Consider the following 14661-nt stretch of genomic DNA (forward strand, 5'->3'; position numbering starts at 1 on the left):
CAGCCGTTTCACCCCAAAGAAAATCACACAGAGGTCTACATTAATTATAAACTAATGGGCCCATTAGCTCAGGCTTCTTTTTAAATCTTGTTATTAAAGAGGGGGGAAGTGGTTTGTGACAATTCTGTATTCTGTCAATTATGTTTTAAATAAATGCTGATTGGCCAGTAGCCAGGCAAGAAGTATAGGTGGGACAACCAGACAGGGAGTAGAGGCAGGTCAAAGAGAGCAGGAAAGTTCTAGGAAGAAGGAAGCCCATTTCTCCCCAGTCCTGCCCAGACCACCAGAAGAAGCAAGATGTGACTTGCCCCGCAGAAAAAGGTACTGAGCCATGTGGCTAACATAGATAAGAACAATGGGTTAATATAAGTTAAGAGTTAATAAAAAGCCTGAGCTAATGGGCCCATCAGTTTATAATTAATATAGATCTCTGTGGGATTTTCTTTGGAGCCAAACTGCTGTGGGACTGGGTAGGAGGACAGAAACTCCAACAAGCAGGCCCTCATGTTACAAATGGCACCAATGTATAAACGACTATATCCACATAAAGCCTGACAGAGCTTGGGAAGTAATTCTAGACAGAAAAGAATAGAGTAAAGCATGGCTTCCTGGTAGCAACAGTTTCTCGGGTCTGCTCTGCTTGTTAGAGGCAAGCGCTCTCATCTAAGAGAGGCTTCCTGACTCAGCTTTAGCTGCAAAACCCTGCAGCTCTTTAAGAGGTCCTGCCACGAAACAGTTAAATGGCATTGATAAAAGCTGACCGCATGCTTTTTGGTTTTCAGCAATAGCACAAAAAAAGCTGTGCCGTTTTAAAATGCCGGCTTTCTGGCCGTCCTGCCAGTGCAAACTCTGACTCTTTGAGGCAGGAGGTCCAGCTACAAAGAGAGCATTTGAGTGTTGTTTGTGGACACACTGCTGCAGCTTGCTTGCTGGCAAAGACCTTGAAACACCATAGAGTTGTGGCAATAAACCTGGCTCTGGCCGGTACCTCTACCATGAGGCTGGAATATCATAAAGCTAAGGAATGAGCTGGATCCAGCTGTCAAAGCCACGGTTTTAATCCTCTCCATATTGCTTAGCAAACTGAAGATTCATGTGGTCAGAAAAAAAGAGAGATATACAGTAAAGAGAGAGTCAAAAATGAAGAAAACCTCTAAGTGGTTTATAGTGTATTAAAAATATATGTAGGCTAAAGGTTAAAGTCCTTAAAATAAAAAAGAAAGTAGTTGGGTGTGGTGGTACACACCTTTAATCCCAAAGCTTGGGAGGCAGAGGCAGACAGACCTCTGTGAATTCAAGGTGTGGTGGCGCACACCTTTAATCGCAGCACTTGGGAGGCAGAGGCAGGTGGATCTCTGTGAGTTCAAAGACAGCCTGATCTAGAGAGGGAGTTCTAGGACAGCCAAAGATATATAGAGAACCTGTCTCAAAAAGCCAAAAAGTAAAAATAAAAGAAATAGAGGTTAAAATAAAGCCACATAAAGATGAAATATACACAGAGAATCTGGATACTGTATGTTATTATGCTCTCTTTGAATTGTTTAAATGTTGAGAAGGAGGAACAGTTGCTAAAAGATATTTGTTTATACATGCGCTAAATTAATCCAAGATAGGTATTTTTGAAAACACCTTGACTTCAAAATTGAAGTCAAAAGGTATGTTACTTTGAATAAGAGATTTTGCTTTTGTTTCCACAGGAAATGAGAGGCTGGGGATTCATTCTGAATTAAGAAAAATCAGGTTTGATCAAGGAAGACCAACTGAGAAATCAAATCTCCACTAGGAACAGATGTCTGAGTTCTACATCTAGAACAGATTCAAGACTGCTGCCTGAGATGATCAAGACTCACAGGATACTCCAGTCAGGACTTGGTCATAATTCTAAATTTTCTTTAGGTCCCCATAAGATTATCAGTGCCCCCAACCAGCAGGAAGTAGCCTGGAATACTATGCCCACATTCCCCAAAAAAAATTGCCTATGGATATTTTCGTTTAAAAAAAAAAAAAAAAAAAAAAGTGGTGTGTGACAATTCCGTATTCTGTCAATTGTGTTTTAAATAAACGCTAATTGCCAGTAGCCAGGCAGGAAGTATAGGCGGGACAACCAGATAGGAAGTAGAAGCAGGTCAAAGAGAACAGGAAAGTTCTAGGAAGAAGGAAGCCCATTTCTCCACAGTCCTGCCCAGACCACGGAAGAAGCAAGATGTGACCTACCCTGCCAGAAAAGGTACTGAGCCATGTGGCTAACATACTAGAATAACGGGCTAATATAAGTTATAAGAGTTAATAAGAAGCCTGAGCTAATGGGCCAATCAGTTTGTAACTCATATATACTTCTGTGTGATTCTTTGGGACCTAACGACTGTAAGAACCAGGCAGAAAAAAACCCCAACAAGCAGGCCCTCATGTTACATCTCTGTATTACTAATTACTGGCTAGATGGGTCTTCTTCTATAGGACACAGGTCTGACTCTCAGCATCTACATGGCAGCTCACAATGATCTCAGTTCTAGGGGATGGCACACCCTACTGGCCTGGCCTCATTGGGCACAAGGCACCCACACAGTACAGATACACATGCAAACAAAGCACTCATACATATAAAATAAAAACATACAAATCTATTAAAAATAAGTAAGTCCCGAAGTACACACAGAAAGCAAATCTGGAGATTAGAATTCCTATGGGAAGGGCTGGTGGGCTGGATCAGTGGGTAAAATGCTGGCCATTAGACTTGACAAACTGACTTTAATTCCTGGGACTTCCTGCAAGTTCTCCTCTGATTTACATGCACCCCCTAGGTACACACAAATGAAGTAATTTTTAAAGATGTTACAAGGACAGAAAGGGTAAGGAAAAATGACATTGAATATGCTTCACTGTGTTCACACAGCATGATAAAGAAAGGATACTAGGAATTTAGGCCGGTACACATCCCGTTCAATGTAGGCAAGACTCTTGGAAACTAGCTGTGTCTTCACTTTTTGTCCACGTAGGATGATCTGCATTCTTGGCTTCAAATATAAAATACTGCAATAAGCCTGGAAAGAAACATAGCAAAATCTGTCCTTTCTAAAGCATTATTCACAGATTTATTCAATATTACTGAGATATGCATTTAAAAAGAAAGTGTTTCCTTTGTTAACAAACACCTTAATTCCTCGATAAAGTAATACAGAGTACAGAGTGGGGTATAGTTCAGTGGTAAAGGTGTGCACTTCAATGTATGAGGCCCTGAGTTCAAACTCAAGTATCAAACAATAACAACACGAAATTATATTAGTTATTCTGACTTTAAGAGAAAGGTTTTGAGACAGAGTCTCAAAATAGCACCTACAACTCAACACATAGCTGAAGATGGCTTTGAACACCTATCCTTCTGCTTCTACCTCCCTGAGGAGTACTGCAGAAGTGACCACCACACCTGTAAACTCCAGGACGCAGAGTCCAAGTAGGAGGCTCTCCACTTTGGGGCTACATAGTGAGATCTTATCTCTAAAACTCGGGTGTTAGAACACAGTCCTGGAATGGAGTCGTGTGAGAATTCTGCGTGCTTGTGAGAACACTCCAAGAAAACAAGAGTCTTGTGACCCCAGTTCCCTCAAACACAGAACTGTTCTTGGAATGAGCTTCCGCACTCCTCCCAGGTGTAGAAATAGAGAGAGTTTACTTGGATTTTTTTATTCATTATTGCTTGCTGTTATTATTCAATTAAATGTTTAGCCAGCCTTTACATGCCTCTACAGGAAAACGTGTTTTTGTCTCGTGCAGCTTGTCCTTGCAGCTGTATATAGCTTGAACTAACGAGAATTTTTTGTTAGTTTGGTTTTCCAAGACAGATTTCTCTGTGTAGCACTGGCTGTCTTGAAACTTGCTCTGTAGACCATGCTGGCCTCAAACTGAGATATCCACCTTTCTCTGCCTCCTGAATGCTGGGATTAAAGGCCTGCTAACCCTCAGAATATAAATCATCTGAGGCTCTGAATAGAGTTGGCTATTGCAATGAGACTTTAGTCTCTTCCTTTATCAGGTACCGTCTGCCAGGTCCCAATACTTCTAGAGCAGTGACACTCAATGGCACGGAGACCAGTGAAGAGTGTGTTGACCCACAAAGATACTGACACATTGCTGAATCAAAGTTTTCAAGTACCATGTATAATATATCATCTAAAATTTTTTGTTGTTTGTTTTTTCAAGATAGGGTTTCTCTTTGTCACCTTGGCTGTCCTGGAACTTATTCTGTAGACAAGGCCTTGCACTCACAGAGATCCAACTGCCTCTGCCTCCCAAGTGCTAGGATTAAAATTGTGCACCACCACGCTTGACTTAATTTAAAATCTTTAGAAAATGTACACAGAAACCTGCAGAAAAGAGGGTCCAAACTTCAAGGTGGCAAAGGGAAGGCCAGGAAGAGAAAACAAAGCTGTGGCTTGTGCCAGCAAGTTTGTTAAGCAGCACAGGGTTCCATGTGCTATTTATCAAGTTTACCAAGCAACACAGCATCCCATTTGCTGTTGCAGAAAAAATGGACAGGCCGGGCGTTGGTGGCGCATGCCTTTAATCCCAGCACTCGGGAGGCAGAGGCAGGCGAATCTCTGTGAGTTCAAGTCCAGCCTGGTCTACAAGAGCTAGTTCCAGGACAGGCTCCAAAACCACAGAGAAACCCTGTCTCGAAAAACCAAAAAAAAAAGACCAGCATACCTTGACTCCCTAGAGGCCATGTCCCCAGTCCTAGATCAGACCTTGTCAAGTCTGCCCTTGGACAAGGCCACAGCATGCCCTTTGCCCTTTCATGGGAACCTCTCAAAAAGCCTTGGATTGCCTGCTCCCCACTAGGAACCAGCAGCAGTGGCTGACACCTACACCCACCCTGTGAAGGGGAGGGTGGAGATCAGAGTTCAAGGTCAGCTTTGGCTAACTGCAAGTTTGAGGCGAACACGTGAAGAGACCCTGCTTCTAAAGAACAAAGGGGAGAAGAGGGGATGATACGAGCAAAAGACATTGTATACATAGATATATTCTTAAAGAATTTTGGGGAGGGGGGGTTGAAATAGGATTTCTCTGTATAGCCTTGGCTGTTCTGGAACTTGCTCTGTAGCCCAGGCTGGCCTTGAACTCACACAAAACTGCCTGCCTCTACCTCCCAAGTCCTGGGACTAAAGCCATGCACCACTACTGCCTGGCCAAAGAATAATTTTTTTAAAGTTAAACAAACAAATAAAATAAATGGGTAAATGAGGAAAAATATGCAAATGCACAAAAAAGGACATTTTCTGACCCTGATCTTTCATTATTGGTATTATAATTTAAAAACAAACTAAGACAATTTATTAGGCAAAAAGTAACAATCTCAAATTCAAGTAAGAAAATGTTGTAAGCTTGGCAAGGTTTTTTCTCGGGAAGCCTGGACTCCACCCTATTACTACACAGTTGAGAATGACTGCACTCCCCATCCTCTGCCTCCATGTCTCATGAGCAACGAGTCCCAAGACTGTGCTAACACACCCAGTTCAAAATATGTTTCCAATGCTGGGCGGTGGTGGCGCATGCCTTTAATCCCAGCACTCGGGAGACAGAGGCAGGCGGATCTCTGTGAGTTCGAGACCAGCCTGGTCTACAAGAGCTAGTTCCAGGACAGGTTCCAAAACCACAGAGAAACCCTGCCTAGTAAAAAAAAAAAAAAAAAAAACCAAAACGTGTTTCCATTCTTTTACTTGGGGGGGGGGGTGTTGAAATGGGGTCTCACTCTAAAGCCCAGGCTAGCCATGAGCTAAGAGCAATCCTCTTGCCTAAGCTCCCAGAGTGGTGAACAGATAGACATGTTCTTCTGTCTCCCCATTACTACGCGCAATCTCTGAATAACATGTGTTGAATAATTCAGAGGACAAATGAAACACTCAATAGAAAAGTAAAATCTGAACGTGTCTTACTTTCCCCCTGGTTCCTCAGTCCAAGGAACATGGTATGATGACTTCTGTAACCCAACTCGTGGTCTCTGCAAACACTGCCCTGCAAACTGTCTGCTCTCACTGCTGAGACTTCTTTCATACTTAAACATGACTTTAACAGCAATGACATATCCCAGTAACAATATATGACAAGAAACAGCACACATTTGCTATTATATTTGCTCAGACCTCGGAAAATGTACATTATCAAATTTGCAAAGGTCAGATTCTTGGTTTGGGATATGTAATTTAGCACAAAAAAGCATAAAATTAATATCATTTCATTCAAATTAAGAAACAATGATTGACCTAGGACAGAGAGAGCATGAGGAAGCAAGCTCCACAGGGAGCAGAAGCCAGGAGCAAATCCAGTCCCGAGACACTGAAGGATCAGGACTGAGCCAGCAAACAGATCCAGAGCCAGCAATTTCCACTGGAACGGGTACAGGGGAGTAACTGCTGAACAAGTGAGCCAGAGCCAGAGTCTGCTGAGGGTCCGGACGTGAATTTGGAACCTTCAAGGGAGTAGACCTAAGCCAGGACCTCTGCCAGTCTGGGCGTGAGTGAACCTGGGACCTCCGAGGGAATAGGCAGGAACCAGAGATCTCTGTGGGACCAGGTGTGAGTCTGGGATCTTAGAGGGAATAGGCCTGAGCCAGGACCTCTGTGGGTCTGGGGACATCAAAGGAAATAGGCAGGAACCTGGAACCTCTACAGGTCTGGGCGTGAGTCTGGGACCTCTGAGGGAGTAAGCCTGAGCCAGGTCCTCTGCGGTTCCAGGTACACCGGAGCCTGGGAACTCCGAGGCAGTAGACTGGAGCCAGAGACCTTTGCAGGACCAATACCAAGCCAGGAACTTCTGCAGGAGGGGATCCAGATGGGATTTACAGAAACAGGGCAAAGCTAGCAACCTAGGCCAAAGTAGGCTTGAGACAGCAAACTCCAAGGGAGCAGAGCTATCTCCAGAAACACAGAATTACCAACAGGGTAACTAGAACTGTGGCACTGACCATGAAGAACAACCATCTGAGCTTTGGATTCACTGGCACCTAGAAGATTATTCAACAAAATCTCAGACAGCCCCACCCACATCTATTATAGGAAAAGATGAGTAGAAAAGGTAAGAACATAAGCAACACCACAAAGAACAACACAACACCAGTAAAACCTGAAGATCCTACAATAGCAAGACCTGAAGAACCAAATATGGATGAAGCAGAAGAAAATGACCTAAAAAATAACTTTAAGAGAATGTTTGAAACTCACATCAGCAAATCACTTAAAGAAAACCAAGAAAAAAAAAATCAAACTTATGAAAGAAACTATTCAGGACTTGAAAACTGAAATACAGACAATAAAGAAAACACAAGCCAAAGGAATTATAGAAACAGAAATCATGAGAAAACAATCAGGAACCACAAACGCAAGCATGAACAGCAGAATACAAGAGATGGAAGAAAGAATCTCAAGTGCTGAGATACAATAGAGGAAACAGACCCATCGGTCAAAGAAAACATTAAGTCTAACAAAAGCTTAACCCAAAATATCCACGAAATATGGGACCCCATGAAAAGGCCAAATCTAAGAATACTAGGTATAGAAGGAGAAGAATTTTAACTCAAAAGCACAGAAAATATACTTAACAAAATCATAGAGGAAAACTTTCCCAGCCTAAAGAAAGATGAAGATACAAGAAGCCTACAGAACACCAAATAAACTAGATCCAAAAAAAAGTCCTCTCACCACATAAAAATCAAAACACTAAACATACAGAGTAAAGAAAGAATATCAAGAACTGCAAAGGAAAAAGGTCAAGTACTATATAAAGATAGACTTATCGGAATTACACCCGACTTCTCATTGGAGACAATGAAAGCCAGAAGGTCATGATCAAGTGTTATGCAGACATTAAGAAACCACGGATGCCACCCCAGACTACTATACCCAGCAAAACTCTGAATCACCATAAAAGGACAAAACAAGATATTTAGTGACAAAATTGGTGAAAATAGATTTCACCAATACCTAGCCACAAACCCAGCCCTACACAAAATACTATAAAGAAAACTCCAACTCAAGGAAGTTGGAAACACCAACAAAAACACATACAATTGAAGGTCTCATAGCAGCAAATCCCAAAGGGAAAAACACAAAAATTAACATCACCAAAAATGAAAAATAAACTGGAGATAGCAATCACTGGTCATTAATATCCCTTAATATAAATAGACTCAACTCACCTATAAAAAGGCTAACAGATTGGATATGAAAACAGAACTCATCCTTCTTCTGCATCCGAAAAACACATCTCAACCTCAAAGGCAGACATTGTCTCAGAGTAAAGGGTTGGGAAAAAATATACCAATCAAATGGACCTAAGAAACAAGCGGGTATAGCTATCCTAATATCTAACAAAATAGACTTCAACCTAAAATCAGTCAAAAGAGACAAAGAAGGTCATTTCATATTAGTCACAGGAAAAATCCATCAACAGGAAATCTCAATACTGAACATCTTATGCCCCAAATACAAGTGCACCCTTATATGTAAAAGAAACACTTCTAAAGCTTAAATCATACATTAAACCACACACACTAATAGTGGGAGACTTCAACACTCCACTCTCACCACTGGACAGGTCAGTCAGACAAAAAATGAACAGAGAAATAAGAGAACTAACAGATGGTATGCCTCAAATGGACTTAATAGACATCTATAGAATATTCCATCCAAACAGAAAAGAATATACCTTCTTCTCAGCACCTCATGGGACCTTCTCAAAAATTGATCACATACTCAGTAACAAAACAAACCTCAACAAATATAAAAAAATTGGAATATCCCAATGTACCTATCAGATCACCATGGTTTAAAACTAGAAGTCAACAGCAATGCTAATTCCAGAAAACCCACAAACACATGGAAATTAAACAATGCTCACCTGAATCATCAATGGGTCAAGGAAGAAATAAAAGACTTCCTAAAATACAATGAAAATGACCATACAACATACCCAAATTTATGGGACACAATGAAAGTCATGTTAAGAGGCAAGTTCATAGCACTAAACGCCTACACGAAGAAGCTGGAAAAATCCCACACTAGTGAATTAACAGAACATTTGAAAACTTTAGAACAAGCCGGGCGATGGTGGCGCACGCCTCTAATCCCAGCACTCGGGAGGCAGAGGCAGGCGAATCTTCGAGACCAGCCTGGTCTACAGAGCTAGTTCCAGGACAGGCTCCAAAGCCACAGAGAAACCCTGTCTCGAAAAACCAAAAAGAAAACTTTAGAACAAAAAGAAGCAACCTCACCTAAGAGAACTAGATGACAGGAAATAATCAAATTGAGAGCTGAAATCAACAAAATAGAAACAAAGAAAACAATACAAAGAATCAATGAGACAAAGAGTTGGTTCTTTGAGAAAAATCAACAAAATGGACAAACCTTTATCCAAACTAACCAAAAGGCAGAGAGAGATTATTCAAATTAAAATCAGAAATGAAAAGGGGAACATAACAGACACGGAGGAAATACAGAGAATGATCAGATCATATTTCGACAACTTGTACTCCTCAAAATTGGAAAACTTAAAGTAAATGGACAACTTTCTAGATAAATATCACTTACCAAAATTAAATCAAGACCAGATAAGTAATTAAACAGACCTATAACTACTAAAGAAATAAAAACAGTCATCAAAAGTCTCCTAACCAAAAAATCCCAGGACCATATATGGTTTCAGCTCAGAATTCTACAAGACTTTCAAAGAAGAATGAATATCAATACTCCTCAAATTATTCCACACAACAGAAACAGAGGGAACAATGCCAAACTCTTTTTATGAGGCTACAATTACCCTGATACCCAAACCACAGAAAGACATTACTAAAAAGGAGAATTACAGACCAATCTCACTCATGAACATTGATGCAAAAATACTAAATAAAATACTAGCAAATCAAATCCAAGAACACATCAGAACCATCATCCACCATGGTCAAGTCGGCTTCATCCCACAGATGCAGGGAGGGATAATTCAACATATGAAAATCTGTCAACGTAATCCACCAATAAACAAACTGAAAAATAAAAACCACATGATCATCTCATTAGATGCCAAAAAAGCTTTCGACAAAGTACAACATCCCTTCATGATAAAGGTCTTGGAGAGAGCATAGGACACAAGGAACATACCTAAACATAATAAAGGCAACATACAGTAAGCCAACAGCCAACATCAAACTAAATGGAGAGAAACTCCCAGCAATTCCACTAAAATCAGAAACAAGACAAGGTTGTCCACTCTCTCCATATCTATTCAATATAGTTCTTGAGATCCTAGCTGGAGCAATAAGACACCAAAGGGAGATCAAGGGGATACAAATCGGAAAAGAAGTCAAACTCTCACTATTTCCTAATGATATGAAAGTTTACGTAAGAGATCCCAAAAATTCTACCAAGGAACTTCTACAACTCACGAACATTTTCAGTAATGTAGCAGGATACAAGAAAAAGTCAAAAAAAAAATCAGTAGCCCTGATAATACAAGGGCTGGGAAAGAAATCAAAGAAATATCACCCTTCACAATAGCAACAGATAGCATAAAATATCTCAGAGTAACTCTAACCAAACAAGTAGAAGACTTGTATGACAAGAACTTTAATTCTTTAAAGAAAGCAACTGAAGAAGACACCAGAAAGTGGAAAAATCTCCCATGCTCTTGGGTAGGCAGAATTTACATAGTAAAAATAGCAATCTTAACCAAAAGCAATCTACAGATTCAATGCAATGCCCAGCAAAATTCAAATGCCCAGAAAAATTCTTCACAGACCTCAAAAGAACAATACTCAACTTCATATGAAAAAGAAAAAACCCAGGATAGCCAAAACAATTCTGTGCAATAAAAAAACTTCTGGAGGCATCACAATTCCTGACTTCAAACTCTACTACAGAGCTACAGTACTGAAAACAGACTGGTATTGTCATAAGAATAGACAGGAGGACCAACAGAACCGAATAGAAGATCTGGATATCAATCCACCCCTTTTCCAACATCTGATCTTTGACAAAGAAGCAAAAAATATCAAATGAAAAAAAAAAGAAAGCATATTTAACAAGTGGTGCTGACACAGCTGAATACCAACATGTAAAAGAATGAAAATAGACCCGTATCTATCACCATGCACAAAATTCAAGTCCAAATGGATCAAAGACTTCAACATAAAGCCAGCCACCCTGAACCTTATAGCAGAGAAGTGGGAAATACATTTGAACACATTGGCACAGGAAACCACTTTCTAAATAGAACCCCAGCATCACAGACACTGAGAGAAACAATTAATAACGGGGACCTCCTGAAACTGAAACGCTTTTGACACAGTCAACAAGACAAAATGACAGCCTACAGAATGGGAAAAGATCTTCACTAACCCCACATCAGACAGAGGTCTGATCTCAAAAATATACAAAGAACTCAAGAAATTGGACACCAAAAGATCACATAATCCAATAAAAAAAAAAAAAATGGAGTACAGACCTAAACAGAGAACTCTCAACTGAGGAATCTAAAATAGCTGAAAGACACTTAAGGAAATGTTCAACATCCTTAGTCATCAGAGAAATGCCAATCAAAACAACTCTGAGATTCCATCTTACACCTGAAAGAATGGCCAAGATAAAAACACTGATGACAACTTATGCTGGAGAAGTTGTTGGGAAAAGGGAACACTTCTGCATTGCTGGTGGAAATGCAAGCTGGTACAGCCCTTTTGGATGTCAGTATGGCGATTTCTCAAGAAAATTAGGAAACAACCTTCCTCAAGACCCAATAATACCACATCTGGGGATATATCCAAAGGATGTTCAATCGTGCCACAAGGGCATGTGCTAAACTATGTTCATAGCAGCTTTGTTTGTCATTGCCAGAACCTGGAAACAACCTAAATGCCCCTTGACTGAAGAATGGATAAGGAAAATGTGGTACATTTACACAATGGAGTACTACATATCAGAAAAAAATAACGACAGCTTGAATTTTGCAGGAAAATGGATGGAGCTAGAAAATATTATTTTGAGTGAGGTAACCCAGACACAGAAAGACAATTATCACATGTACTCACTCATAGGTGGTTTTTAAACATAAAGCAAAGAAAGCCAGCCTACAATATACAATCACAGAGAATTTAGACAACAATGAGGACACTAAGAGAGACTTACATAGATCTAATCTACATGAGAAGTAGAAAGTAGAAAAAGACAAGATCTCCTGAGTAAATTGGGAGCATGGGGACCTTGGGGGAGGGTTGAATTGGGGAGGGGAGAGTCAGGGAGGGGATCAGAGAAAACTGTAGAGCTCAATTAAAAAATCATAAAAAAAAATTACCTCAAAAAAAAAAAAAAAAAAGAAAAAAGAAACAATGATCATATTACCAACATCACAGGACTACAATTTGTGTGTCTCCCAATGTGATGTCATATTGTCAACTAACAGGATTGAAAATCACCTTGGAGACAAATCTCTGTGAGTGTCTGTAAGGGATTTTCTAAATTAGATTAATTGACAAGGAGAGAGCCACACTAAAAGTGGGTAGCACCATTCCCTGGTTAGGGTCTCGAACTACAAAAAGGAGAAAATTGGCTCAGCAAAATCACACCTTATCCTGTCCCCTCTGAGGACAGGGCATGACCAGCAGCATCCGTCCCTTCTGTCACATCGCCCTCAGAACCATAAGCTAAATAAACCACCCTTCTTAAAGTGCTCACGTCAGGTGTCTGTCAGTGAGACAAGCAATAACACAATCTTAAAAACATAATCTGCTTCTGAAGTCAAATCTCAAGATCTGACTACAAAATGTTATTATTGTATATTATCTAGTCAATACTGTGTTGTCTTAGAAGACAAATTAAGGTTTATTAGATGTGTATCCTATAACATTATATTTTTTTAAACACTGCATTTGGTGACTTGAATCAATCAGTGTGGTAACCATAAAAAGCACTGATCACCAATTCCAATAAATAAGTGTAGAGTGGAAAAGCAAAAGCACTCTAAGAACTGATGTCTTCAAAGTTAAAAGAAGGTATTCTCCCTCCTGCCCTCTCTGAGACTGTTTAACCCATGTGAGCCTCCAACTCTCTATGTAGGCAAGGGTTACCTTAACTCCTGATCCTTTGGCCTGCACCTCCCCTGTTCTAGGATTACAGGCATCTACCATCATGTCCAGTTCACGTTGTAAGAGAGGTCAAACCAGGGCCTTGTGAGACAAGCACCCAACCCACCTGTTAAAATAAAATTTTCATAGCAAATAAAACAACCAGTAGCTAAATGAGCATTTTAGTGTCAGTTCATGTGTAACACACTTCCAGTAGACAGCCCAGTGGATAAGGCAACCCTGCCAACAGTTCAGTGCTCACTAACTGCTCATTTCCAACACCATCTGAGTACATACCCTTAAGGAATAGTCACTCTCAGGGGCAATCTGGTCCATCCTTTCTTGTTTCTTGTATCCTTTCTTCCCTGCAGCCTCATCTAAATCCTCAGGAATTCTGATGTCATATTTATCCTTTTCAAAATCAAATTCTGTTGCATTTTTGTAACTGTAAGACAAGAATTTAGACAGAAGCAAAATGTAATATCACATCGAGAAAAATGAGTAAATACTATATGGTAAGAAAAAATGAGTAAATAAACAAGCAAATAAACAGAAGGCCATGGGTCAGGCAAGTACAAGACAGAAGAAAGGCAGCAGGAGGACTCAGGAAACCACATCCTCCAGGAGCTGCTGGACACAACATAACATAGGACCTCTGAGAAAACCTTACAGTGTAGGAGGAGAGAGCAGCTGGTTGGTTCCTGGCCGCTTAGGCCCAAAATAATCATACAGAAAGTGTATTAATTAAATCACTGTTTGGCCCATTGGCTCTAGCTTCTTATTGGCTAAGTCTTACATATTAATTAACCCATTTCTATTAATCTGTGTATTGCCACGTGGCTGTGGCTTACGAACTAAAGTTCTGGCGTCTATCTCCAGCGGGACTACATAGAGTCTCCCTGACTTCACCTCCTTTCTCCCAGCATTCAGTTTAGTTTCCCCCACCTAGATCTGTTCCCCTTTAGCTCTGCTATAGGCCCAAAGCAGTTTCTTTATTAACCAATGGTATTCACAGCATACAGGGGGGAGTCCCACATCACCAGCACAGAAACTTCGCTCCTGGGCATTCCCAAAGGCACCTGCATCTGTGTTTACAGCAGCATCTCTGATGGTGTCAGGCTACAAACAATACACATGCTGTTCAACAGGGGAGGTGGGAAACAACTGCACCTGAACTCACAATGGAGTGTCAGTGTAAAAAACACTGAACTAGCCGGGCGGTGGTGGCGCACGCCTTTAATCCCAGCACTCGGGAGGCAGAGGCAGGCGGATCTCTGTGAGTTCGAGGCCAGCCTGGTCTACAAGAGCTAGTTCCAGGACAGGCACCAAAGCTACAGAGAAACCCTGTCTCGAAAAACAAAAAAAAAAAAAAACCAAAAAAAAAAAAACACTGAACTAGCAACCTTACAAAGAAAGGCAAAGAGCTGGAAACACCTGCAAGGGTCCCAGATATCTCACACCAGAGTTAGTACCTTTATGGAACCTTTTCCATTGGACATGATCAAGAAGGTCAAAGGGTGCCTGGACTAGAGAAGCACAGCTCAAAGGAAACAAGTGTG

General features: G+C 40.7%; 1 protein-coding gene across 2 annotated transcripts in view; it reads right to left on the minus strand.

Moving 5' to 3' along the window:
• The window catches only part of Morc3 (MORC family CW-type zinc finger 3), a 55084-nt gene that overhangs the window by 26138 nt on the left and 14285 nt on the right, over positions 1 to 14661 (minus strand). For both annotated transcript variants that reach the window (XM_057765522.1, XM_057765521.1), the window contains exons 6-7: positions 13400 to 13547; positions 2913 to 3041 (exon numbers count right to left, since the gene is read on the minus strand). In XM_057765522.1, the coding sequence (XP_057621505.1) occupies positions 2913 to 3041; positions 13400 to 13547 (277 nt within the window). The remainder of the gene's footprint in view (positions 1 to 2912; positions 3042 to 13399; positions 13548 to 14661) is intronic.

The sequence above is a fragment of the Chionomys nivalis genome, chromosome 3, assembly GCF_950005125.1.
Source record: "Chionomys nivalis chromosome 3, mChiNiv1.1, whole genome shotgun sequence".
NCBI lineage: Eukaryota > Metazoa > Chordata > Mammalia > Rodentia > Cricetidae > Chionomys > Chionomys nivalis.